This window comes from Asterias amurensis, chromosome 16, assembly GCF_032118995.1.
Source record: "Asterias amurensis chromosome 16, ASM3211899v1".
NCBI classification, from domain to species: domain Eukaryota; kingdom Metazoa; phylum Echinodermata; class Asteroidea; order Forcipulatida; family Asteriidae; genus Asterias; species Asterias amurensis.
The window spans coordinates 13,713,285-13,739,272 of NC_092663.1; the positions used below are offsets into that span (position 1 = coordinate 13,713,285).

General features: G+C 38.2%; 1 protein-coding gene across 1 annotated transcript in view; it reads right to left on the reverse strand.

Annotated features, from left to right (window-relative positions):
* Window positions 1-25,988, reverse strand: part of LOC139948700 (PDF receptor-like) — a 126,859-nt gene that overhangs the window by 30,066 nt on the left and 70,805 nt on the right. Inside the window, exons 3-4 of the mRNA XM_071946960.1 lie at window positions 2,927-3,037; window positions 1,079-1,215 (exon numbers count right to left, since the gene is read on the reverse strand). Of these exons, the coding sequence (XP_071803061.1) occupies window positions 1,079-1,215; window positions 2,927-3,037 (248 nt within the window). The remainder of the gene's footprint in view (window positions 1-1,078; window positions 1,216-2,926; window positions 3,038-25,988) is intronic.

Here is a 25,988-nt window from a genome sequence, read left to right on the forward strand (position 1 = left end):
TGTAACTTTGTATCCGGGATACAAAACCAATTTAATGAGTATTTTTTACCCCCGATGCAAAGTTAAAGGAACGTTGCAGAATTGGTAAGAAACAAAAATTATGAAGTTTACAAATTAACATAAAACTTACACGGTGTAATGATGATGACAGTAGAAAACATCCCATGAAATATTATTGACTGAAATGTCATATTTGTTAAGAATAAATAATCTTATTTCGTGTTTGGAGTTTATCGCTCATTGGGCGTTTTATTAATGTTTCCTTTTACATCGATGTCATGCAAAAATGTGAATTGGTTTTTCACCATTTTCTCGGGACCCAGATGGCCGATCGATCTCAAACTTCTACAGGTTTGTCATTTAATATATCTGGTGGATAAAATTATGAGTGGTTTAAGAATGGTTTGTGAATGGTTTATTTATTTAAAAATGCCATCGCAGCATACCGCTGAATTGCGACATAATTTACAATCATGAAACATGTTACAATAATTATTAAAAAGGTTTACAATAGAAAATACAAAGTGAACATTTGATTAAAAAAATCACAAAAACAAGGGCCTGCCAGAAATGTACAACCAGTATGACTACATTTATGTACATTTACGACCAAGAAATTTAGCAATATATTAAAATGGTTTTAGGAGTTCAGGAGCTTGGTGAGGTAGGGCAATGGGGTATTTTGGAATATGTTGGTTTTACAGTTAAAGTGACCAAACTTGGCTCGTTGCATAAAGTAGTTGCATAAAGTGTTTACACTGCCAGCGACTGTTTTGTCAGCCAAACCAATTCTGTAATGTTCCTCTAACATCTATTACACCGTACTAGTTGCCACTAATGTTTTTTCAACACGTTGGTTCTCATCTCGGTATATTTGATCATCTTTTTTGATTCAGCCGTCGATTTCACAAAGAGTTAGGACTCGTCTTATCTCGAGTTACGACGAGTAACTCGTCCTAACTTAGGATTAATCTTAAGGTCTGCGTGCTACAGTGCAGGGTTGGGACTCGTCCTAAGTCCAAAGATTAATCTTAAATTAGGAAGAGTTTTGTGAAATCGACGGCTGCTGAACCCTTACCTCTATCTGTTCAGTGGTCACATTGCCGAATGATTCATTGCCGTTAATAGTGCTCTTGGCGCCCTCTGTGAAACAGTCCTGGTACGTTCCTCCCGTTTCCCATGTTGCGTTAGGACTACAATACCTCGTCAAGCTGTCTGATGGAACCATATGAAAACAATATGTTAGAATAGCTGTAGTTTAAAACAAAAGTTTACTTTAGTGGTTTTCCACTTTGCGTCTGGGCTGCAGTACCCCGCCAAGCTGTCTGATGGAACCACATGAAAACCATTTGTTAGAAAAGCAGTAGTTAAGAAAAGGGGTTCACTTTAGTGGTTTTCCACTTTGCGTTCGGGCTGCAGTACCTCGCCAAGGTGTCTGAAATCGCATTAAAACCACTGTTAGAATGGCTGTAGTTTTAATAAACTGTGTTTTATTGGTTTCCCACGGTGCGTTAGGACTGCAGTCCCTCGTGGAAGAGTAGGGGTTAACCCCATTGGTTCTTGTTTTACATAGCAAGCACAAATGTGCACAGATTTGACCTAAAGTGATTAAGTTCACTTATGATGAATCAATGGTTTAATTACCAGCAACTAAAACAAATTTTCTTTTCTTTTTTTTTTTTTTTTTTTGGGGGGGGGACGAAGAGTTTAGCTATATGGTTCTATCAAAAAGCTTTTCTAAAAGGTCGCTCAACCCCATTCAGGTGCACACTTTGCATCCTCTTCCAATATTATTGTTGTTATATACCGAATGACATGTATAAGGCAGATGGGTTCTCATGGCGTACAGGATGGCTATCACTGTGGTTGCAAGCATTACTATTTTACTGACCTTCTCGTTCGCATTTTAACATTATTTTATTTAATTAAGCGAAATGTCATGTTATATTTTTAGGTCTGTGATGTAAAATTAGCACAATTCATTATCTATCATGCCTGGTGCGTATAACGTGATGTTCATTGCAACTGAAGCCAATAAACGCGGTCACCTTCATTGTCACAGCTGAACAATATTAAGAAAATGTAATTAAAGGGTCTATGTAACTTTTGTAGGACAAAAAACACAATGTCCACATATTTACACTAAACTTACACAGTTTGAAGATAGTGATAGTAGAAAGCTTCCCTGAAAATATTACGTGCTGATGTGCTGTAATTATTTTAATCATTTACAAACGTATTTGCATGACATTGTTTTACTCATTTCTCAAAAAACTACAGCACCTCAGTATAAGTAATATTTGAAGGGAAGCTTTCCATTATCATTATCTTCAAACCCTGTAAGTTTAATGTAAATCTATGGACATTTTGAAAAAGTACCCAAATCCTTTAAAGGCACTGGACACTATTGGTAATTACTCAAAATAATTGGTATACAAAATCTGGTAACAAACAATTGAGAGCTGTTGGTTGAGAGTAGGCAAACAGTGAGACATGGCTCCCTCTGAAGTAAATGCATTTGAGAAATAGGTAATTTCTCAATCAAATAATATTAGAATACTTCAGGCCTGAAGTATGTTATTATGCATCTAAAAGGCACACAAATTTGTGCAACAAGATTTTTTTTTTCTCTCATTATTGCGTTGCAAACGCGATGACCAATTCGAGTCTAAATTTTAACAGGTTTTTTGATGCTATGCCTATGTGTGCATACACCAAGTGAGAATACTAGTGTCCAGTACCCTTTAAGACAACGATGACATTGTCAGGCCGTGTCCGAAATGTCAGCTAAGACAACGGCTACGGCTACGGCTATATTTCCGCGTCATCACGCGTTGAGGTATAGGACGGCCTTAGCAACACACTTAGCAACAGCCGTAGCCGTAACTGTAGCCGTCAACTCGGCTACGGCCTTAAAGTGACTTACTGTCTGGGTTGAACCAGAAGAAGTTTGGGCATCTGACTGTGACGGTGCTGTTAGCGGACGTGGCTGGCCAGCACAGTGTAGTGTCCCAGTTCGGCTCACACATCAGAGCATCTGAAAAAGAAAATAAAACATTCAAATTAAAAGTCACAAAAATGAAATTACTTCAGGGGTAATGCATTTTTTTTAAAGAAAAACACACGAAAGAAGAGAGAGGGAGAAAGAGAGAAAAAAAAATCAAGTCAAATCAGATCAAATCAAATAAAAAGTCACGAAAGTTAATAAATGTAATTTAATTAAAAACACAAACAGTAATAATAATTTAGAAAAAACAAATTAATCAAATAATTTAAGTTCAATAAAGTTACATTTCTAGTTAATTCTTTAAATAAAAAAAATAAATAAATAAAAATTACACATGGAAAAAGTAATAATAATCTTCAACATCGTCCAACCCAAATAGTGTCACAAACGTCACAATCTGTAGCCGATTTTACGACTAGGGTTAATCCTATCTCGAGTTAGGACGAGTAACTCGTCCTAATGTAAGATGGGTTCATTGCGTCTTATACTTTTATGGATTAGATCTTAACTCGTCTAAAGTCATGAGACTAGTCCTAAGTTAGAAAGAGTTTGGTGAAATAGACTGCTGGTCAATAATGGCAAAACACAAACGGAACTGTGTTTAGCTCCATCCGCTTCGTACATTTACGACAGAGGGCGCACTGTACCCATGACTTTACCATAACATGCATGTCTCTTGAGTTGATCTGAATAATGTCTCCGGTTACATTTAAGAGCCAAGAGTTACCGGGCTGAACAGGAGCAAGGGGGTTAGTGCATGACAAGTGTAATACACGACTGTCGGTGAACTTGCTTCGATTTAAGGGTACCGGTGTAAAAACATTTACGAGCTATTGTTATCCGTATTGTCCGACCACGCAATGTATGGGTCATTAACATTGACAAGTTGTTGATGCAATGTTTCTGTAGGTATCACAGTTCTAAGTTGGTTAATTTCAAATAGAACTTTTAGATCAACCTTAAACAAGATGAAGTGATATAGCTGGTGAAAATTATCTATGTTGAGACAAACAAAATCGAACTGTTCGGAGAACTAAAAAACATTTCTGAGAACCTGCGAACTAATTTTAGATGATGTCTGATTGAAATCAATCACATAACACGAAGTAAAGACGTGCAAATATTCCAACAACAAAAATGTATGTTCCTTATATTTGTTAGAGTTTTTGTGAGAGTATTTCCATGTCTGCTGACGTAAGTACTACATACGAAAGAGAAACAACTCCATATGTTTACCACATGGCCCGGAACTATTTGCTTTATCAACGTTTAGACGTGTGTCAGATATATCTATCGCCAGCTGATGACAACCACCCCCTAGTTCAAACAGACGAACACTGAAACAGAAGTCAAAGCAACTACCATCTAGTCCATACTCTTTCTACATAATCAACGACGAATAAGCCACTTCATGAGTTAGATTCGAATAATGTCTGGTACATAGACTTGCTCAATATTAGTCATAATGCAACATTGACTATAGAGATAGTTGCTATGTCAAATGATTCGGGGCAAGCTATTATACATCAACCTCGAGATAAGCAAACCCTGGTACCATATTGCCATACACATTCATTCAGAATTGTGTCTGGGTGTTCACCGTCTCTTACAAAACTATGCAAAAGCTTGCCCCTAACCACGTGACATAGCAACTGTCTTTGATAGTCTGAGGAATTCAAAACATAGTGGTAACATATGATCACGCACGTCATTGTACCAGACAACATTCAAATCTAACACGCAAATGGCTTATTGCTCCAACTCAGTGGTTTATAAATAAAACGTGATGCGGCCGAAAGTGAGCAGCGTGTTTATAGCTACAGTGCACGGCGCGAAACGAGAACACGTGCGCAAACAAACGGTTATTGGAAAAACAAGGCATTTGGTCTACAGTTAATAACGTGGAGCTGTCATTTTTTTTTTTTTTTTTTTTTCGAAACTCCGTTTTCTTTTTTGGGATGGTGCAGAATCTTTCACCGGGTTTGGAATTCTTAACGACATTGGTTCATTTTGACAGCACTATGTTGGTTTTTTTGACAAGTTAGTACGGAAGTGTATTGCCGCCGCTTGAAAAAGAAAAAATCTCTCAATTATCGTGCACGGGCTTGAGTACACAATACTTCCAATTTTAACTTGTGTACGTACACAATATGAGATAGTTTTGTGTCCATGTTTCTGATTTAAAAAAAATCTTAAAGGCACTGGACATCTTTGGTAATATCGTCAACGATCAATATTCTCACTTTGTGTATCCAAAAATAATAAGATTTTTGGGGTTGAACAAAGAATTGACTAGAGTGGGATTCGAACCAACGACCTCCGGATTAACGTGCCGGCGCTCTACCAACTGAGCTATCTAGCCCTATATTGGCGGTGTCCCTATCTGTTAACTGCCGTGTAGCCAGAGATCTCACCCAAATTACGATACAACCTGGGAAGCGGCAGCTAGGGGATCAGATTAAGGGGATGCGACTTTTTGTTTTAGATATCAATATCAACCACAAGGGAAACTGACTGGGTAAATTTGTAAATGACTTTTGGGGTTGAACAAAGAATTGACTATAGTGGGATTCGAACCAACGACCTCCGGATTAACGTGCCGGCGCTCTACCAACTGAGCTATCTAGCCCTATATTGGCGGTGGTCCTATCTGTCAATATCTTTGTTCGGGGGTGCCAAAAATAATAAGCATAAAATAACAATGCAAAGTTGCAAGAGAATGATCATGGTAGAAACAACAACCACGTTGCACTTAATTTGTGTAATTTCAGATTCCTGAAAGATGGAGCCGTGTCTCACCTCATTCTTATACTCCAATCCTCGTTAGAAAGAAGAAATTTTGCTAACATCTTTCTTAGAAAAGTAATAAATAACTGTGTGTCCAGTGCCTTTAAAACGTTTTTGTCAAACAGATCTTGAAAAATGGTGCACTTGACTTGAGGAAGCCAACACATTGCCTAACACAGGTACGCTCCTCACTCATCACCAAGCATCAAAGCAGATCCACGAAGTTATCTTGCAGGTCACCAGGGAAATCATTTACACTATACACACACACACGACGACAGCAGCGCTCCAAGCCCTAACCCATAATCGTCATCATGTTGTTTATACGGAAGAAATCACACGCGCCAAGTCGGGCACGCGCGACATTGTGTGGCGGGAAAAAAATATAAGAAATAAACTCTCATGTAGAGTTGTGAGCGCATGTCTATTCCGTCCAACATGATCCTGTCAAAAAACGACTCATCATAAATATCCAGTACTTGATCCATCAGACGCGAAGACTCTCGTGAATTGTCCCAGTGGAGCCTATAAACGTGTGTCTAAAGTCCGCACGGTCTTGAGGGGGGATCACCTGACAAGCGGAGCGCGTGTACGGCATTGGAGTTTGAATGAAGGGCCGCACGCGATGGGAGACATCTGTCGGTCCTTAAGTCCGATCGTCACTGTAATGTTTGAAGGCTTAAGGCCTATTTAGGGACAGACGTGCATGGCGTACTTCTTTAGAGCTTTCTCAGTCAAAACTTTGGAACCAGGTGACCAAGATTCAATTTTAATAGGGTTGATGATCATTTTTGGCAGTTGGAATTGTCCGGGGTTTTACCTTCGGGATTACGGAGGGGCCGGCAGACTGTGCTAGGGCGTTTTTTCTTTAAACAAGGCATTCCGATGGTACTTAGTAATTTCATAGTGGGGTCAAAAACAAACATGTGGTGAAGTTATACAAGCCGTTGCTGCCCAACCTTCCCGATCGCTTTCATTTATGAAATTCATTTTTAATAAAAGGTGGACATGATTCTGGACCATTTGTTGATATTGTGTGCCGCGTGGTTCAATCGTATTTTCTTCCCTGTTGGGTGTGACGTTCGTTGGTACTTTAAGAACCGGTGTGTGAGCTTTCAAAACGGTAAGATCAAAAGTGGCCGGTTAGGACAACCATGAAAACGACCACGACGACGACACTGACATTGAAGATCAACGAGGCAATGGAGGCAAGCACGACAAACCACTGCAGCGACGACAGTGAAAACAACCACGACAACCATAACAGTGGTGACAGTGAATAAAACACGACATTCACGAAAGCAATGACAACGACGACTGCGACAACAATAACTATGAAAGTGAAGAAAAACTAGCCAATGAAGACAGCCACGATAATCACTACAGCGATGACAGCAACAAGAACGACGACATCAATGACAGTGAAAAGAACCACGAGAATGAGCACGAACACGACAACCACGACAATTACGACAGCGACGGCAGTGGCGACATCGACGACTACAACAAAGGCAACCACGATAACAACGGCGACAACGACAAAAGAACGACAACAGCGGCACTGACAACAACGACGATGATGACGGCAAAACAACGACTTCGGCGACAACGACGACGACAACAACTCAATCATCAACAACCACAGCATGAGTACAGAAACAGAATCTTGTGTCCTCAAAGTAAAACAAAAATACTCAAACGCTGGCTAAAACGCTTTAAAATACCCTTGATATGATCACAATATTATTCATTATCCAACTGACCTCGACGTCAAAAGTAATTGAAACAACAAAATCCGCAGAAGGAATCAACAATTAAACATCGTCTTCACCATTCGTGAATATATCCTTTATTTATTGAAAAACACTGGGTGTTTCGCTTGCGGGAATCTTTAGACTCCTGATAAACCCATTAGGTTAATATTACCTCTTATTGGCGCGTGAAATCTAGCTAATTTGATCAAAGCGGATTGACAATTACTTCGAGCGGATCGCAAGGCTACTAAGCCTACAATAAAAAAACACCTCGGTCTTTAAAGGGATGCGCTGTTTTAGTTTTAGGAAGATCTTAAGTTCTAACAAACGTTTAAGTTAAAATAACTAAATAATTAAATAATCAGACCATACAAACAAAACATGTCCATGTGATAGTGTTACTATATGGACGCTATTGTTTGGTATCTTTGAAAAAAAGGCTCACAATGGTAATGTAACTTTAGTATATACTTGCATTAATTCCATAATATTGTGTAAAACAATATTAGAATCATAAGAGATGTTAAATGTATTCTCTCGCAGCTTATTATAATATGCGAATTGAACACATTTGTATAAAAAAAAAAAAAAAAAAAAAAAAAAAAATGAAATGCACCTGCATGGTTACACGTTTACGCTGAGTGCATACCCTTGTCATGTCTCAAAATGAGTTAGATCATGGTTGCCATAGACCTTATCGCAAATACCAATGCGCAAGCGCAGACTGTTGAATGAGGTGCATTGTGGGATAGATATGGATCAATTTTTGCTACCAGCTAGACCACAATGCACCTAATTCCAAGCGTTACGCGCGCGCCCCGGTATTTGCGAAAAGGTCTATTCAGCATCGCGTAATCCGCTGCTAGAGATCAAGACATTTGGATAAAGGGTTGGAGAAGAATTACAACATGATACCGAAGCGATCTCATCACGAAAGAATGGTGTCCGATTAATTTAGCATTGGTGGTTCGGCAAAATCGAGGTTCAAACGGTATTACATTCCAATCAAACACAAATATGCTGTGAATGGGAAATTGAAACCTTCATACAGTTGATTATAGGAAAACAAATGTTTCCGTCCAGCCAGCTGCAAGATAATTGATGCAATGTCATCTCGAGAAAGGTGACCATTTTCAAGCCTCCTTCAAAAGAGTCATTAACTCTCATGTAACAGAGCTTTCTTTCCATAGACTACTTTGCCGGGTATATCAACATTTGATCTTTTAATAGTACATAATATTTTCATTTTAGTTTTAACTTAAAAGCGTTGTTGTTGTTTGTAAGTTGTTTGTTCCTATTCGTACGTCATCTGTTTGTCCGTTTTGTCTTGTCTCTGTCTGTCCACAGGCTGATTACTACAAGTCCTTTTTTCTTTTTCTATGCAAGTTGCCAGACACACAAGGCCTGAAGGCCACTTCAAGGTGTGGGCTACAATTTTTTTTTCCAGAGGCCGTTGCCACCTACTCCTAGGGCTGAAACAGGGTTACTCCTTTTACAGTCCATACGGATGTAGGAGTGGGTATCATCAATCCGAAGCCTGGCCGGTGTCGCATGCAATTATGCCCTCTATGCAATACTATCCGGAAGACATTATTGCATATGCAATATTGTCCGCCGGACGGTTTTGCATATGCAATCGTGTCCGCCCGGACGCTGATGCACTATGCAATCGTGTCCGCCCGGACACATTTCCATATGCAGTTGTGTCCGCCCCGCGCAAAACCGTACTTGGAGTAAATTAAACGCCCTTGGTCGACGAAACAAGTTAACCATTTTTTTACAAGCTAAGTGTGCATGTCATGAATGACATGGGAAATGTTCGGCCGTTGGGTATTCGCTGAAATCATAAAATTAATACGTGAATATTCATGCTGCATACGTTCAGTGCATGCACGTTCACATACTTGTACAGACATGTACATGGCCACCGGACGGTGTTTTGCAAAGCCCCGGACACGATTGCACATGCAAAAGTGTCCGGAGCGGACAGTATTGCATGGCGGACACAAAAACATCTGACACCGGTATCAAATCAGCCTCCATACTGTTCCTTTTCTTTGACTGAAAAACCTTAAATCTGTTCGCTATTACATTACATATAGATTGCATTATGTATTGCTGTGTTTTTGACAGTATGGATGTGAATTGAATTGAGTTGACAGGTATTCGTCGTATATACAGCTCAGTTGGTATCGCTAAAGTTCCAGGACGACCGCGCGTAAATTAATATCCAGATTTATTATATCCGGGTAACGGTCAATGTCTGTTTTTCTTTTTATGTTTGTGTAAAACCCCAAAGCAGGTCAACTTTCACTTGTACACCAGTTAAGGCTAATAATACATCCACTAGTCCTTAAAATAATCTGAGTAAGATATCTAGGGATTTGTTGGTAACTAAGTATTGGCTCCGATAAAGAGGGTATGATAAAAACACGTGCGCCCGGAGTCGGGGGCTAATAAGAAATCAGTTTCGAGAGAAATTCCAGGTGTGGGTTTGAATGACGGTATGTCGGTTGATGGGAGGCGACAGTTGTTCCGGGAGATCTGGTCGTCTAGTGTTTTTGAAGCTGTTCCTGTTTGAGCCGAGTCTCGTGCGTGGTTTGTTTATTAAATCGAAAGGCACGTGGGACGGCAACGGAACGCAATTTTTCTTGTCTGTAGTGTAGAATTCAATTTAAATCAAAATACATATTTTGTTTCCAAACTTCCATGTCAAAATGTCGACATTAAATTGTACTGAGGAGTAAAGCAAAAAAAAAAAGCATCAGGTAAACAGTGAGCAGGGTTATTGTATTAAATAAAATATGGGGCTGTTTTCATGAGCAGAAGCTTGTTAAACCAGCCAGACAAACAGACATACATGCAAACATACGGAAAGACGTACAAAAGACATGACAACTACACAAGATAGATCAGAGAAAATACGATTTAGAAACACGAAAATTCCACTTTGAAAAGCACTACGACAGTGATAATATTGAAGTACAAACGGAACGTACGTTGGGACAACAGCCGTTGCATTTTGTGAATTGAGGGCCGAACTTACACTTACAAAGCGCCATTAGATCGATTCTAACCATGTATCCATTTTAACTGCTAGAGAAAGTTTGACGTCACAAAAAAAAAAAAAAAAAAAAAAAAACTACGGTGAAACTGACAACTCTGAATCTTGGCGCTTTGTGAAATCGGCCCCTTTCTATTGTGGCATCACACTTAAGTTAGCAATATTAAGAGTGACCCGCAGCTAAGATCAATCTTTGCTCTAAGTGGAATCAAACACTGTGCTCGATTTTACAAAGCACGATGAGATGTCAATATCACCATAGTGGTTTGCATTGTGACATCACACAGTGCTTAGCAATTAAGATTGATACGCAGCTAAGATCGATCTTTAGCTCTTTGTGAAATCGGTCACTGGTAATTCAACTGGACCAAAATCATTTAGTGGAATGGCATTAAAGATCGTTTATAAACTGTTGGTTGGAAAAGTCAAAGGTGCATGAAGAATATTTTGTAAGTGTTTAGACGGAACACATCTTTGAAAAAATATATGTACCTTAAAAAAGGCACTGGGTGGACATGTTGGGAGTTGTAAAAGACCAGTCTTCTCACTTGGTGTATCCCAACATACATAAAATAACAAACCTGTGAAAATTTGGGCTCAATTGGTCGTCGAAGTTGCAAGAGAATAATGAAAGAAAAATACCCCTGTTGCATTCCTTGTGTGCTTTCATATGCATAAAAAAGCTTTAAGTATTTTAACATTTGAGTGAGAAATTAACTGTAATATCTCAAATACTACGTAACTTCGAAAGGAACCGTTTCACACTTTATACTTACTAATCGACAGCGCTCCATTGATTGTTACAGAGTAAGGTTTTATGCTAACAATTATTTTCAGTAATTACCAATAGTGTAATGTACCTTTAAAGACACATTTATACTGGGCCAATTTCTTCCACAAAACCAGCAACATTGCATAAAGATTTAAACCCTGTTTACGACTGACATCCTACCTACACTTTGCTTTACACTAAGACAGCTCTGTATACAATGGAACCCTATCGTGTAGAACATTATTGACAACAATAACAATCGAAGTTCTGTTGCACAAACATGAGCATCTGATTGGTTCAATTTCCACACCTGTTTAAAAACTACTTTATTGATAAACAAAAATAGACCCGATATTTTATGAATTACAATGCGAATTTATGTGCATTAGTACAGACTCAATGTCAATTGAAAAGGAAGGACACAACAAACGAACAGAAATACCCGGCATAACCGTCTTTAAGAACGGGTATCCATTTAAGCCGCTTAATTCTATACACTTAAATAAATACGGCGCGGAAAGCAGTTTATAATACGCATCTTGAAATTTGCAACACCGCGCTAGTTTAGACCCCTTAGCTTATTTCCACTTATTCTATACACCAACAAAAACCAACATCCTCGCAATTAAGCAATCCTCGACTTAAAAAATCCAAGTCGCAAAAGAAATAGAGGAAAACAATTGGCCGTGGCCAAATCGATGATTCTCGATCCTCACATTTCTACAAAGTACCCAGGAAATGAAATGCTTTCAACCAATTAATCAAGAACAGAGCGTGGGTTCGAGTTTCAGCAGCCCCCGTAACCCGTCGCAGTATGTCCCCGTCCTTTTACGGAAAAATGTAAAACAACACCGCGTTCGTACGGCAAGGGACCATAAACTGTTGAGAGAGACAACAGGTCGGCGAGGCGAGACACGAATCAAGTCAACTTTTTCTCTTTTCATTCTTTTAGCTCCTGAATGGGGCTTTTTGTCTTTATTCTATAGTCCAGACACGACACCTTGATTACCGGTGCAAACCAGTATTAGCCCAAAGGCACTGGAATCAACCTTAAGATTGCATGACGTATTGTTTGTTAGGGAACACTTAAAAATATCACTTTGATCCTCACTATATCAAGGATAAGTTTATTTTTCTGTTTTATTTCATTAGTGGTCGTAGAAGGTTTGGAAAACGAATCTAACTTTAAGTCTTGGCTGGCGCTGTTGCACAAAATACAGAAATTAATGAAGAGCACAATTTTACAAATCTTACACAGGAGCTTCGGTTTTTGTTGTTGTTGCTACTTTTGATTTGTTTTAATGGAAAAACCCGTAAGTGCAATTTCTGCAATTGGGTAATACCGTGATTTAGAAATCTTGCTGTTTTCAATAAAATGCGAATTTCCCTATGTCTCCAAAGTGATAGATATGCGTCACATAAGCTGTGTTCGACTGCAGGTGGTAGTTGGATCGTGAAAACAACAGACAACATCAAGTAACTACACCATTAACAAAGATGGCGTCTGTAGCGCCGACTCTGTCAGGGAGAATGAACGAGAAAGTGTAGATTCGTGGATAGAATGTACGAGCCGAAAGCGAGTACAATGTATCCACGAATATATACTTAAAGGAACACGTTGCCTTGGATCGGTCGAGTTGGTCTTTGAAAACTGTTCTGTAACCGTTTGTTGTAAAATGGATATGGGTAGAAAGATGTTGTAAAAGTAGAATACAATGATCCACACAAACATGCCTCGAAATTGCGTGGTTTTCTTTTAACCTCGTCGACTAACACGGGCGGCCATTTATGTGAGTCAAATTTTGTGGATCATTACATTCTACTTTTAAAACCTCTTTCTAACCATATGCATTTCATAACAAACGGTTTCAAATGTTTTTTGTAGACCAACTCGTCCGATCCAAGGCAACCTGTTCCTTTAAGAGTCTATTCTGTGACTTCATGAACGATTTTCCCAAAACGCTGTACTTTTTCAAACGACGTTTAGTAACTATTCTATTTGCAAGTATAAGTTCTTATACAGATTTTTATTTAAAAACTGCAGTGTGTACCAACTATGATTTCTTATTCAATTCCTTATTGAGAACCAGAACAAAACAGAAAAGGGAACAGAAAAAGGACTCCATAGGGGGAATTCTAAAAACTGGGGTGCTCACCAAGGAATTTAGTTTACAAAGTCTATACGGGAGTTTCTTAAAGCCAGTGGACCCTTTCGGTAAACAGTATTGTCCAAGGCCCACACTTCGTGTATCACAACTTATATATTAAATAACAAACCTGTGAAAATTTAGGCTCAATCGGTCATCGGAGTCGGGAGAAAATAACGGGAAAACCCACCCTTGTATCCGCGCGTTTCGCCGTGCCACGACATGTGTTTAAAATAAATCCGTAATTCTCGCTATCGAGAATTGATATTGTTTTACTGTTTTCTCAAAAAGTAAAGCATTTCATGGAATAATATTTCAAGAGAAGTCTTTCACCACTACCTTCTGTAAACCCTGAAAGGGCCCACTGGCTTTAACTGCAGGGGGGCAGATAAGAAAATATTTCTCTTTCAAAATAGTTCTCCATAGGAATGTAAAATATAAGAAGTATGCGTTTAACATCTGCCATGTTGTTCTGGAAGGTGTGGCAGTGGTTAAATCCACAGACTGATCTTTGTTTGGCTGAAAGTTCTGGGGTGGAGTGATTTTAAAGATCAAGCAAAAAAAATCTGCTGCAAACATTGGTGTATATAGGATTACACATCTGAGAGTTGAAAGATAAACATGGACGTGCGTTCTATAAAACTGTCCCTAGTGATGGGGGCTGCTAAAAAACAAACAGTGATGTTGTTTTCCTCCCAAAGTACGACGAATAAAGATGACTGCAGTGCCGTCACAGTGATCTTTGACTCGATTAAACTCGAATCAAAAGTAAGGGACTCCTGCAATGAATTTACACTCAATAATTTGTTGACTGTGAGTGTGCCGACTTCTTGGTTTTTCTTTTCTATCAAAAAGGGGTCGGCAATAAATTAAATCTTGTTGAACGACAGTAAATGTGTACAGAAGTGGGTTAGCAATCTGGTTTGAAGGGGGGGTGGCGACATTTTTGATCGGGGAAAAAAAGAAGATCTTTGGTAAAGTGACAGAGCAAAAAAGGTGAACTTCTAACTGACTTGGGAAGTTTTGGGTGATCAAAGGGTACTGATATTTAATACAATTTGCATCGCCGTGTTTTTATTTTTTTTAGCCATTTTACTTTAAAGCCATTGGACCCTTTCGGTAAACAGTATTGTCCAAGGCCCACACTTCGTGTATCACAACTTCTATATCAAATAACAAACCTGTGGAAATCTAGGCTCAATCGGACATCGGAGTCGGGAGAAAATAACGGGAAAACTTACTCCTGTTTTCGCGCGTTTCGCCGTGTCATGACATGTGTTTATAACAAATCCGTAATTCTCGTTAACGAGAATTTATATTGTTTTACCGTTTTCTCAAAAAGTAAAGCATTTCATGGACTAATATTTCAAGAGAAGTCTTTCACCATTACCTTCTGTAAACCCTGTAAATTATTTGTAAATCTGTAAACTTTTTTTTTTTTTTTCTGTACCGAAAGGGTCCAATGGCTTTAACGGCACTGGTGGACACCTTTGGTAATTGTCAAAGACCCAGTAATCTCACTTGGTGTATCCCAACATTAGTACGCAGAAAATAACAAATCTAGGAAAAATTGGAGTCAATCGGTCATCGAAAGTGCAAAAGAATAATATGAAAGTAATAGTGTGCTTTTAGATAAATAATAAAATGTTCCATGCCTGAAGTATTTTATTACTTGTGTGAGATATTTTTCAAAAACTATGTTACTTCAGAGGGAGCCGTTTCTCACTATGTTTTATGTCCAGTGCCTTTAAGCGCTTCGGAACAAGCAAAATAAATATTAACACCGGAATAAATCGATTGCAAACACGCAGGCTTATCCCCATTCCTTGGAAAAATTGTTGGTACACTCGTAAAAACAAAAACCCCACGTCTACACCAAGGGATTTGCTAAAGTACATCTTCAAAAATCGACCCGTTTGCCCCCCCCCCCCCTTAAATACGATCAAAGACGATCTGAGACAGCCCTTCCCACACATTAACTTTAATCTCAGTCTTCTACCTATCCTAAAGAAAAGACAGAAATGTTTCACAGAAATTTCCGAAGATTCCATTTATTTTGTATCACTTTTCTTTATTATTAAATAATAAGTCGTGTGACTTAGTTTTTTGAGGGGGTGGGACAAACGTTTTTGCAGTATTTTTTGCTTTTTGAAATTTGACATTTCATTTGTTTACTTAGATAAAAGGAAACTCGTTTCAGTAACTTATGGAAAGTTGGAGTGACCGATTTATTTTGTTTAAAAACTTGATGCTCTTAACTTTAGCCTCTCATAATAAGTTAAGCGAATTTCATACTTGTTAGTTTTGGCGCAAGGTGGGTGGAGCAACTCTTTAAGGTGGCCGTTCGCACTTTGGACCTCGGGTACGAAGTCTACGTTATCAGCCCCCACCGGACTCACCGTCAAAACAGCGACCAAGAAATCCATTCTGGAGACCGTTTATATGAAAACAAGCACACACCGTGGAATTATCTACTTCGGAATGGAAAAAAAAAAAAAACTAGGTCGCACGAAAAAAAATAATGCGGTCGCAGAAAATGGCAATTTGTTGGGATTTGGGTTAGCGCTGGATTTGCATTCTGCCCCTATACGTCTTATCCAATTAGTCGATGTGACAGTGCGATTTTAAGGGCTTTCATGCGTAGTGTATTTCTAATTGAGTCTGACTCTAGTTCTGCTGGAACAATTGTATAAATTATGTCAGGGACTTTAGTTCATAATATATAATATATATTTATTTATAGCGACAGAGATACTTAGAGACGTAGAGAACGAACCAGGGTACTTGTTGTAAATAAATTCACAGCTGGGATCGACGGGTTGCAGGTTTTAATTCCATTCAGACATAAAAACATAAAAAATAATATCAACTGATGCCTTTCTTCACTTTTAATTTTTAACAACAAACTATAAAGCGACTGTTATTTCATGGCCCCTATACATGGTCCCTACTATAACCAAAGTTCGTATTATAGTATACAACATTTCAGATTGGATCGTAAGATTTTGAATTTTTCTACGAACGGATATTACTCAAACTCACATTGGAGTCAAAGACATTAAGGTAAATAAGTAGTATCATTGTATTCTTGTTGTTTGTTTGTTTGTTTGATTGTTTGTTTGTTTGTTGGGGTGTTTGTTTGTTTGTTTTTGTAGTTGTTGTTTTGTTGTGGATAAAGCTACTATACCGAATAAGTGGTACACACTGGATGACACAACAAATATTGCTCTACACCAAATAGCGCAATATATTTCAAATATTAAAAACTGCCAAATTAAGTGCACTCAATATTCGGTATATTATCGCCTATTTGTTTTTCTAGCAGATAAAGAATGCATTTCTGCCACCTCTAGCCTGAATATCGTGATAACAAAATACAGTCTAAAAATCCAATTCAGGAATTAAATCACCGTTTAATAAGAACTCGCCCATGTGCCGATACAAATGTCAGGTGTTTTTTAACTCCAATAAATTTACTAAAAACACATAACACTTTGGGGAATGAATTGGTTTAAAACGTGATGAAGCATTCTGATTCATAAAAGAGAAAAGACTGAACCGACTCAAGATTTCCCATGCGAACTCTTCCAACCAAATATTTCGTAATCAAAACAAAAACGGGGATCAGACTTTACAGTTTTAACCGGCTCTTCACGTTCCCTTGCGGACGGAAGTTGAGTTCTAATTGACAACAGTATGACATTTTGCGGATTGCGACAAAAATAATACTCCACATGGAATTCGATCGGGCTGTGGTATCAAATACTACTTTTCTTATTTATTTTGTTTTTTAAAAAGGATAGTTGACATTTTATTTGGGATGAAGTTACATTATTTTTAGAGAAAAAAAAAAGACAATTGTTTTTGTTTTTACAACTCAACGGTCATACACAAATATCTTCATCGGTTAAATGTATGTATTTATGCTGACAAGTCGCTGCATACACCCTCCCAAACACCCACCTGACTGTGCAGATCCGGTGTATGGTGTACTTCCTTTTGTGTTCTATTATTCCCCTTTCTGAAGAAATTCCCTGTGGGGTTCCAGTGGAACAAAGAAAACAAGATCCTAAATTATCGTGACCTCCTTTTGTTCAGGTCCACACTTCGTGAAGCGTTAAAACACACGGGCGACATTTGAAGGAACTATCGATGTCTTTTTCAAACATTGACTTGGTTCCGGTTACAGCTTCAGCTTCGGTGCCCCCACCAAACGCAAGGTGTTTCAACTCAATCCGAACCCGGAGCGGGTATCGGAGCGGGTACCGGAGCACAAGCCGATGTTTAGGAAACGCCCAAAACGTTAACAGAAAGAGGAGAAAGTATGGTCCCTAAAAAATGCAATATGTCTATGGAGGCAAATGATACAGGGCACTACACAAAAGATGCTTGCAATTTTCACCGTTCAAAATGGCGCACCCACACGGTATCTGTATAATTCACTCAGGATTTCAAAAAATCACTACAAATTCTTAGTGCGCGTGTGTGTGTAGGAGGGGAATTAAATGCACGGTGGTAAATTATGTGACCCAAAAAAACCTTTTTGTGGAGTTACAATTTCTAGTTCAGAGATTTTACCAAATTTTATTTTCTGCCCCACAAAATCTTCTGGGTTATGATTCCCCACCCACGGCAATATTGTTTGTTATCTTAAATCATATAAAATTGACTTCTAATCAACACTTTAAATACGAAGTGATTGCTATATCGTACTTTACTATGTGAGTTTCATGGTTTTCTTTTTCGTTTAACCGACTCAAGAATGTAGAACGTCAGCTGTCGGACGAATAAAGTATTTGCGACCTGCAAGTCCCTCTGCTCGCTGCCGTTTGGAATTGCGATTAACGGTACCTTAACGAGGGCAGACATCGTCGAATTTAACATTTCAAGAACGATTTAAGAGTTAAGTATTTTGTGGCGGCGTGAGAGGATGTTCACGTCGTAGATGGATGACGGTATGCCACATCGGAAACAACATTCCAAATTGATGTTTGGATTGACTGCGTAAATATCTCAGACGGAATAATGGTGATCGGCTCTGTCGGGTATTTCTTTTAAATCAAGAATGTATCTTTAGAAGAATGCAATTGATGTACTGAGGATAAAAATAAACAGCATGCAGTATTTCATAAACAAATCATGTTGCCCCCACGTCAAAGCACTCATTTTTTTTTTCAGAGATAAATTTTGTCCTTCAGAAGTTTGGTTACGTTGATTAGTTTGAGTAGGTAGGCCGTCAATGTTCTCGCCATGGAAACGGTTTTTACTTTAGTTCAACTGGGTCAGAAAGAGCTAGAGCACCCAGAGGTAGATGATGAGGGGCTCAAGCCAACCCTCCCTGGCGACAAGAATAAGAACAACAGCAAGAAGAAGACGACAACGACGACGACGACGACAACGACGACAACGACGACAGCGACGACGACGACGACGACGACGACAGCGACGACGACGACAACAACAACGAAAATGACCGCGACGACGACGACCGCGACGACGACGACGACGACGACGACGACATTGACAACAACAACATCAACATCAATGACAGCGAAAACGACAACAACAACATCAACAACAACAACATCAACAACAACATCAACAACAACGGCAACGACATCAACAATTAACAACTCTGAGAATGGTGTCAGTATCGCTACACAAAATAAACTCAAAAGACCGAAATCAATTAATTATTTATGATAATTGTAAATCACATACATTTTGTTTTAAAAGACCTGCCAATTTGCTCCACAAAACATTTATCTCATCGATCGATATAATAGATCCCGAGGGCCCATCACAGCAGCCATCCTGAACGGCGTACATGTTAGGGTATGAAGACAGTCAGTCAACAAGCACGTCCAATAAATAATTCAAAATCAAAACATGATTGATGGTCCGTCTATGGCCCAGACACGCACTGAATGTACATTACCATCACATGGCATACAAATTAACAAGCAACATAAATATCCTCTATACTCAGAGCACTGTTGGAATTCTTTATACTCTTTGAAACTGAATTCATTTCCTTTACAGGGGGCTAGATTGCCATGTGGCTTTGTGTAAGGGGGATATTATTTCAGACAGTAAAAAGGAGGGAAATTGGCAGCAAGTCTGGGAGGTTACGATCGGGGGTGCATGGATGTGAGTTGGGGTGAGTTCTGGTCATTACGAATACAAAGTTATTGCATTATGACTGTTGGATACATTGGCGTTGCACGTGCTATTGCTATTTGTCTCAATTTCATTTGTGCTATAAGTAATTTAGTTGTCCGTTCGTGGATTCAGTCAGACAAAACATTAAAGTCACCTGGAAGTGGTATTTTTTCAAAATAAAGCTTTTGTCACTAATATATGTCTCTTGATGAGTGGAATGTGAATAAACAGTTAACTAAGGTTTTAAAAAATCAGTTCTTATGTTATTTACAAATTTAAGAGTAGACCCCGACCCGAGAGGGCGCTGTTCGTGACGTCAATCGAGGCAGACTTTGCCTGTACAGCGTAGAGTAAACACAATTGCAAAGTACATGTGCCGACCAAGTCGTGAGTTTGAACGTTACCAATTTTTTTTTTTTTTTTTCCGGCAATGCCGACCAGGTGTATTGCTGCTGAATGCAGAAAAACACTTTTTGAAATGTACCAACTCACGACTTGGACGTACATGTACTTTGCACGTGTGTTTACTATACGCATTGCAGGCAAAGTCTGCCTCGATTGACGTCACAAAAGGGGTAGGCGGAGTCAGCCCCCAAACAACTTTATATATTTTTAAAACATATAAATCGTGACAAACAATTACTAAAAAAATTGTTTTATTGTTCGTAAGCATATACTCTTATGTTTGAAAGAAAAACAATTCTATTTCCAGGTGACTTTAAGGTTGTCACTTGTATCCATATATACTTGATTCAAGTCCCATTCTCGTGTGAAAGGTCCCTACAGCACATCACGCCAACTTACTGTCAAACAACCTGTAGCATACAGTACAGCGCGTGGTCGCCGTCAAAGTGGTCCTGAGAATGGGGAGCAGAAATGCAGAGCATCACACCGAAACAGTTGTTTTCTGGGTACATTTTTTTTCCGGGGATGGCACGGGATTGGGACTTGAGTCAAGTCTAGTATCCATGTGATTGGGAAAGACATCTAAATGATACTTGTGTGGGGTACGAACCTCCGAACTTCCTCACTTTATCACTCAGTGGATGCCAGATTGTTTGCGTCTAACGTCTTCGTAGCGAGTTTAAGTGCCTTTAAAGAGACGAGGATTGGTTTAACCGGACACTTCACTGGTATTATCTCGTTGCGCCAACACTCTTATACTTTAAATAGTGACATACTGCCATTATTCGATCAGTCAACGTCGTATAAAGAGACTTTGATATTAGATACCGAATTAACTCTGTCTGCATTTGCTACCTCTTGTACCTCTTAAAGGCAGTGGACACTATTGGTAATTACTCAAAATAATTATCAGCATAAAACCTTTCTTGGTGACGAGAAATGGGGAGAGGTTGATGGTATAAAACATTGTGAGAAACGGCTCCCCCTGAAGTAACGTAGTTTTCGAGAAAGAAGTAATTTTCCACGAATTTGATTTCGAGACCTCAAGTTTAGAACTGGAGGTCTCGAAATCAACCTTCTAAACGCACACAACTTCGTGTGACAAGGGTGTTGTTTCTTTCATTATTATCTCGCAACTTCGACGACCGATTGAGCTCAAATTTTCACAGGTTTGTTATTTTATGCATATGTTAAGATACACCAACTGTGAAGACTAGTCTTTGACAATTACCAATAATGTCTACTGTCTTTAAAACTTGAACGTATTCAACAGTCCCATTTCTTTAGTTTCCAGGTAGCTAACATACATGAGCATTGATCTGCTAGCAGTGTTTTAGAAAGATCTAAAACATTAAAGGGAAGTTACGTTTGGTGATCCCTCCTAAAATACATGGCAATACAAAGTTCGGTGTTGAAGCATACAGCAGCTTTCGATAGTACAGAGCATTTTGGGAAACATTTAACTTTGAAGAAATGTAGTTATTAATTAAATATATCCATGTGTATGCCCTGAAATTTTGATCTTAGAAATGTTACTGTCTTAACGTTTCTCAGATTGTGTATTCAAATCAAGAATGGGAGACCTTTGGGACGCGGAAGTTTACCTGGTAAGTCTGCTGCCACCTGGTGTTCCAAAGCCTCCCATTGCGTTTTCCCGGATTCTAAATAAGATTTATTGCAACGATCTGTTTTTAAATTTGATTAGAACAAACGAACGGTTCCGAAACCCCAATGTATACTTTGCTTTAGAAGACAGGTCACCAGGGGTCAATTTCACAAAGAGTTAGGACTAGTCCTAACTTAGGACTAGTCATAAGAGATATCAAAAACGCATTGCTAGTCTTAAGTTGGGATGAGTAACTCGTCCTAAGTCGAGATAAGCCTAGTCCTAATTCTTTGTGAAATCCACCCCAGATCGTCAATTTCAAAAAAGGTTCATTGCTTTCAATTATAAAGCTCATTGATTAAACGTCATTCCATTATTACGAACAGCTTCCATATAAATATTTCTTTTTGAAATAGCGTCCACTCTGAGAAGGTCAGCTTTAAGATCAATAAATAGGCCAGATGTGAGCGACAAAAATTCCTTGGCAAACCAATTAATTGTTTTCTTATGGCTTTCACATAAATACTTAAATCCACATCTAATTTGTTTGCAGTTTAACGGGTAGCCGTTTGAAAGGTGTAGTTATAACAACCCGGAGGACTATAACCCTTTAAATGAAACGTTGCACATGCAGTGATTTATGGCACTACAAAATGTAAAGACTTTCCGAGTGACGCCTAAAATCATTTTTACAGCAAATCGTTTAGAAACATGTATACAAACAAAGAGGACTGTACCCTAGAAGCAAAACATGCAAACTATACACCAAGTGATGTTACTCCCTTTAAATTAAATGTTACACATGTAAAGATTTATGGCACTTCAAAATGTCAAGACTTTCTGTTTGACGCCTAAATATTCACCTAAATTCCATGCCTAATCGTGTAGTGCATTTTTACAAGAAATTGGTTGTATGTTGCAGTTATTAAAACAAGATAACTACTCCTGAAAGGTAAAAACTCCACATTGAAGATTAGTAGTACTCCCTTTAAATGAAACGTAATGTCACAATGTAAAGAATGACGCCTAAATAATTGTTACCTTAATTCCATTCCTAATAATTATTACTTTTTTCTTCAGGTAATTGTATGATGTAGTTAAAAAAAAAAACGAAAAAAAAAAACTGCACTTCTGAAAAATAATTAAACCCAACACTCATCACTGCCATTACTCCCTTTAAGATTTGTAGGGACTTCGAAATGTCAAGCTGTGCTAAGTGAACCTGAGGGTAGGCTCGATCAACTATCCATATCAAATTAGTCTCCTTTGTTTAAGATCGACATTTTGTGTAATTTGATTATGCAATATCTTGTTTCATTATTAAGGAACAAAAGCCCCACATTACCCCTCACGGGAGTCAATATGCAGCAATGGTTATGTTACCACTGCTACCGGAGCAGTTTTTATTTAGTTATCTTGATTGTATGTGAACTATACGCAGTATGGTCTACCCATTTTTACTGATTTGAAAATGACACAATACCTTTGATTTTTATGTTCTAACTATGTTTTAAGCTATGTTGTGCATGATTACTTTTTCCACTTCTTTGGTTCGTCCAATTAAAGACTCTGGACACTATTGGTAATTGTCAAAGACCAGTCTTCTCACTTTGTGAATCTCAACATGATGCATTAAAATAACAAACCTGCGAAAATTTGAGCTCAATTGGTCATCGAAGTTGCGAGAAAATAATGAAAGACAAAACACCCTGGTCACACGAAGTTGTGTGCTGTCAGATGCTTTATTTCGAAACCTCAAATTCTAAACTTCAGGTCTCGAAAATTCGTGGAAAATTACTTCTTTCTCGAAAACTACGTCACTTTAGAGGGTGCCGTTTCTCACAATGTTTTATGCCATCAACCTCCCCATTACTCGTTACCGAGTAAGGTTTTATGCTAATAATTATTTTGAGTAATAACCAATAGTGTCCACATATATTATTAATTAATAGAAGCGAAATAAGTACGAAAAAAAAAATAGACGGAAATCAAAAACAAGTTCAAGCTTGGAAGCTTCTCCTGAAGACAAGTAGAGTATACTGTTCGAAACGTCGAGACCACACCGGCCCTTCTCAGAGCCAACGCTCTTCCCAAAAGAGATTCATAAATGATTTTACTCGGAACAAATCTTGGCAGTAGTTACTTTCTACACTGTAAAACAATCTGCTTGTACCCACTTGTAAAACATCATGTTACCACCAAAGCATATGGTCAACGTAGTTATCAGTTTGCTGCTCCTCACTTATGGAACAATCTCCCTCTACACATCAAACAAGCCACCACGATCTCAAGTTTCAAGACTCTTCTCAAAACACATCTATTTAAATCTTCATATACTTAATTATTCTTTGGTTTTCCTCTGAGCGCTTAGAGACTTTCTTTTTGAGATGTTAGGCGCTATAGAAATACGGTTATTATTACTATTAAATGATAAACATGATGACCATTAAATTAGACACCTGCTCAAATGGTTTGTAGCATTCAAACACACACAATAATCTAAACATGTTTAAGGTTAGGTAACCAACGTGGGAACAAAACGTATGACTAGAATATTGTGTTGAAATTCTAAACACTGTTTTTCAGGGTGTACAAAGTAAAATAAATAACGAGTTTAAAAAGCTAGTATGGCCTGATGTTTTGGACTTGTGTTTCCAAACCACTTTTGAGTGAATTCAAACAAAAGATGACATTGAAATTAATCAAAAAACTAATGACCATGCAACAATACGATGTCAAATACATCTGCTACGTTTCGCATGTAATTATTATAGTTCACTGCACGAACCATTCGACAGAAAGGCAAAGCAGGAGAAATAAACGACCGGAAAGATTTCTGTGCTCAAATAATTTGTGTTTGTTTTGTATCTCAAATGGGTGATCTAAAATGCAAGTCCCCCACCCCTTTCATGGATTGGGATGTGTCTTTATTTAGATTGCGTGGGAAGATAAATTCATTAAAGCAAAATGACAAGTGATTGGAATGATTAATTCTGCTTAAAGGTGTTGTCTTCACAGTAACTATACAAATTATATCGAAGTCTTTATAGCGCAAGGTACTCAAGGCGCTGAGTATATACAAACTTTCAGAAAGATAGGTTATCGAATTGATGAGTTCTGATACCCAATTATGTAGCACCTTATAATGGTTTACAAGGTGCTACGGCGCATACAGGAGCCTCAGCCATGAACACCGGGGCAGACCCCTTCTCTTTTCGGTAACTACACTGGGTTCTTTTATATGCGTTACACAACACAATGGACCAACGGCTTTACGTCCCATCCGAAGGACGAATCAATGGTTAAGTGTCTTGCTTAAGGACACAAGTGTCACGGCTGGGGATTAAATAACTGTTTAACTTCGAAGTAATGTGGTTATGAAACAAACAAATAAATCAGTATGAATACCCCGAATTGTTCATATGAGAAGCGTTGCTGCCTGTAACATTTCTGAGTTTGCGGATTCTTGGAATGTCAACAACATACTGATTTATTAATTACTAGGTGAGATCCCAAGTATAATTGGTTAAACACAACCAACATAATCTCTCAAAGTATAAACCCTGGTCAAAAGTTAGAAATCCAAATAATAAATACATATTGTAGTTATAGGAACATTTAAAATAGGGTAGCGACAAGACCTTTAAAATGCAAACGACAAACTGCACTTTAAATTAGTTTCCGTCCAGTTCGCATGCAGTGTTTAGTTAGACCAGAGTCCAGTTATATTTAAAGTATGTGATTGAATAAAACTGTTCATTTTAGTTAACTATTCTCCGAGGGAAAAATTAATTTCCGTCGTTAATTTTATATCTGTAACAGCCTGTATGACACTGAAAATAACAGTATGCAGTTCTTATAAAAATGTCACAGTGCAAAGTGATATTTTTAACTGGAACTCTATTTTGACTTTGTCATTATAGGCAAATTTTAATTGTGGTGCAATTGTTTTAATTTCATTATAACTGTAAATGTACACAATAAAACTAACATTTGAAATTTTTATTTTAAAAAGTGTTCTCGTTCAGATATCGCCGAAAATCTGGATCAGTTATATCCACGCAGGAAGAATTTTGTTTAATATAAACATAAGGCTGCTCTGATTCAAATGAACGGACCAAAACTAACACAAGATGTTGTAGACTTCTAACCAGAAGTTGTTATTACCATTAAGTGATTACCAACCGATACCAATTATTATTTTTTTTAAGGCCGTCCGAATTGCCGGCTTAAGACACGGCTACGACTGTTGCTAAGTGAATTGCTATATTACATCATATACAT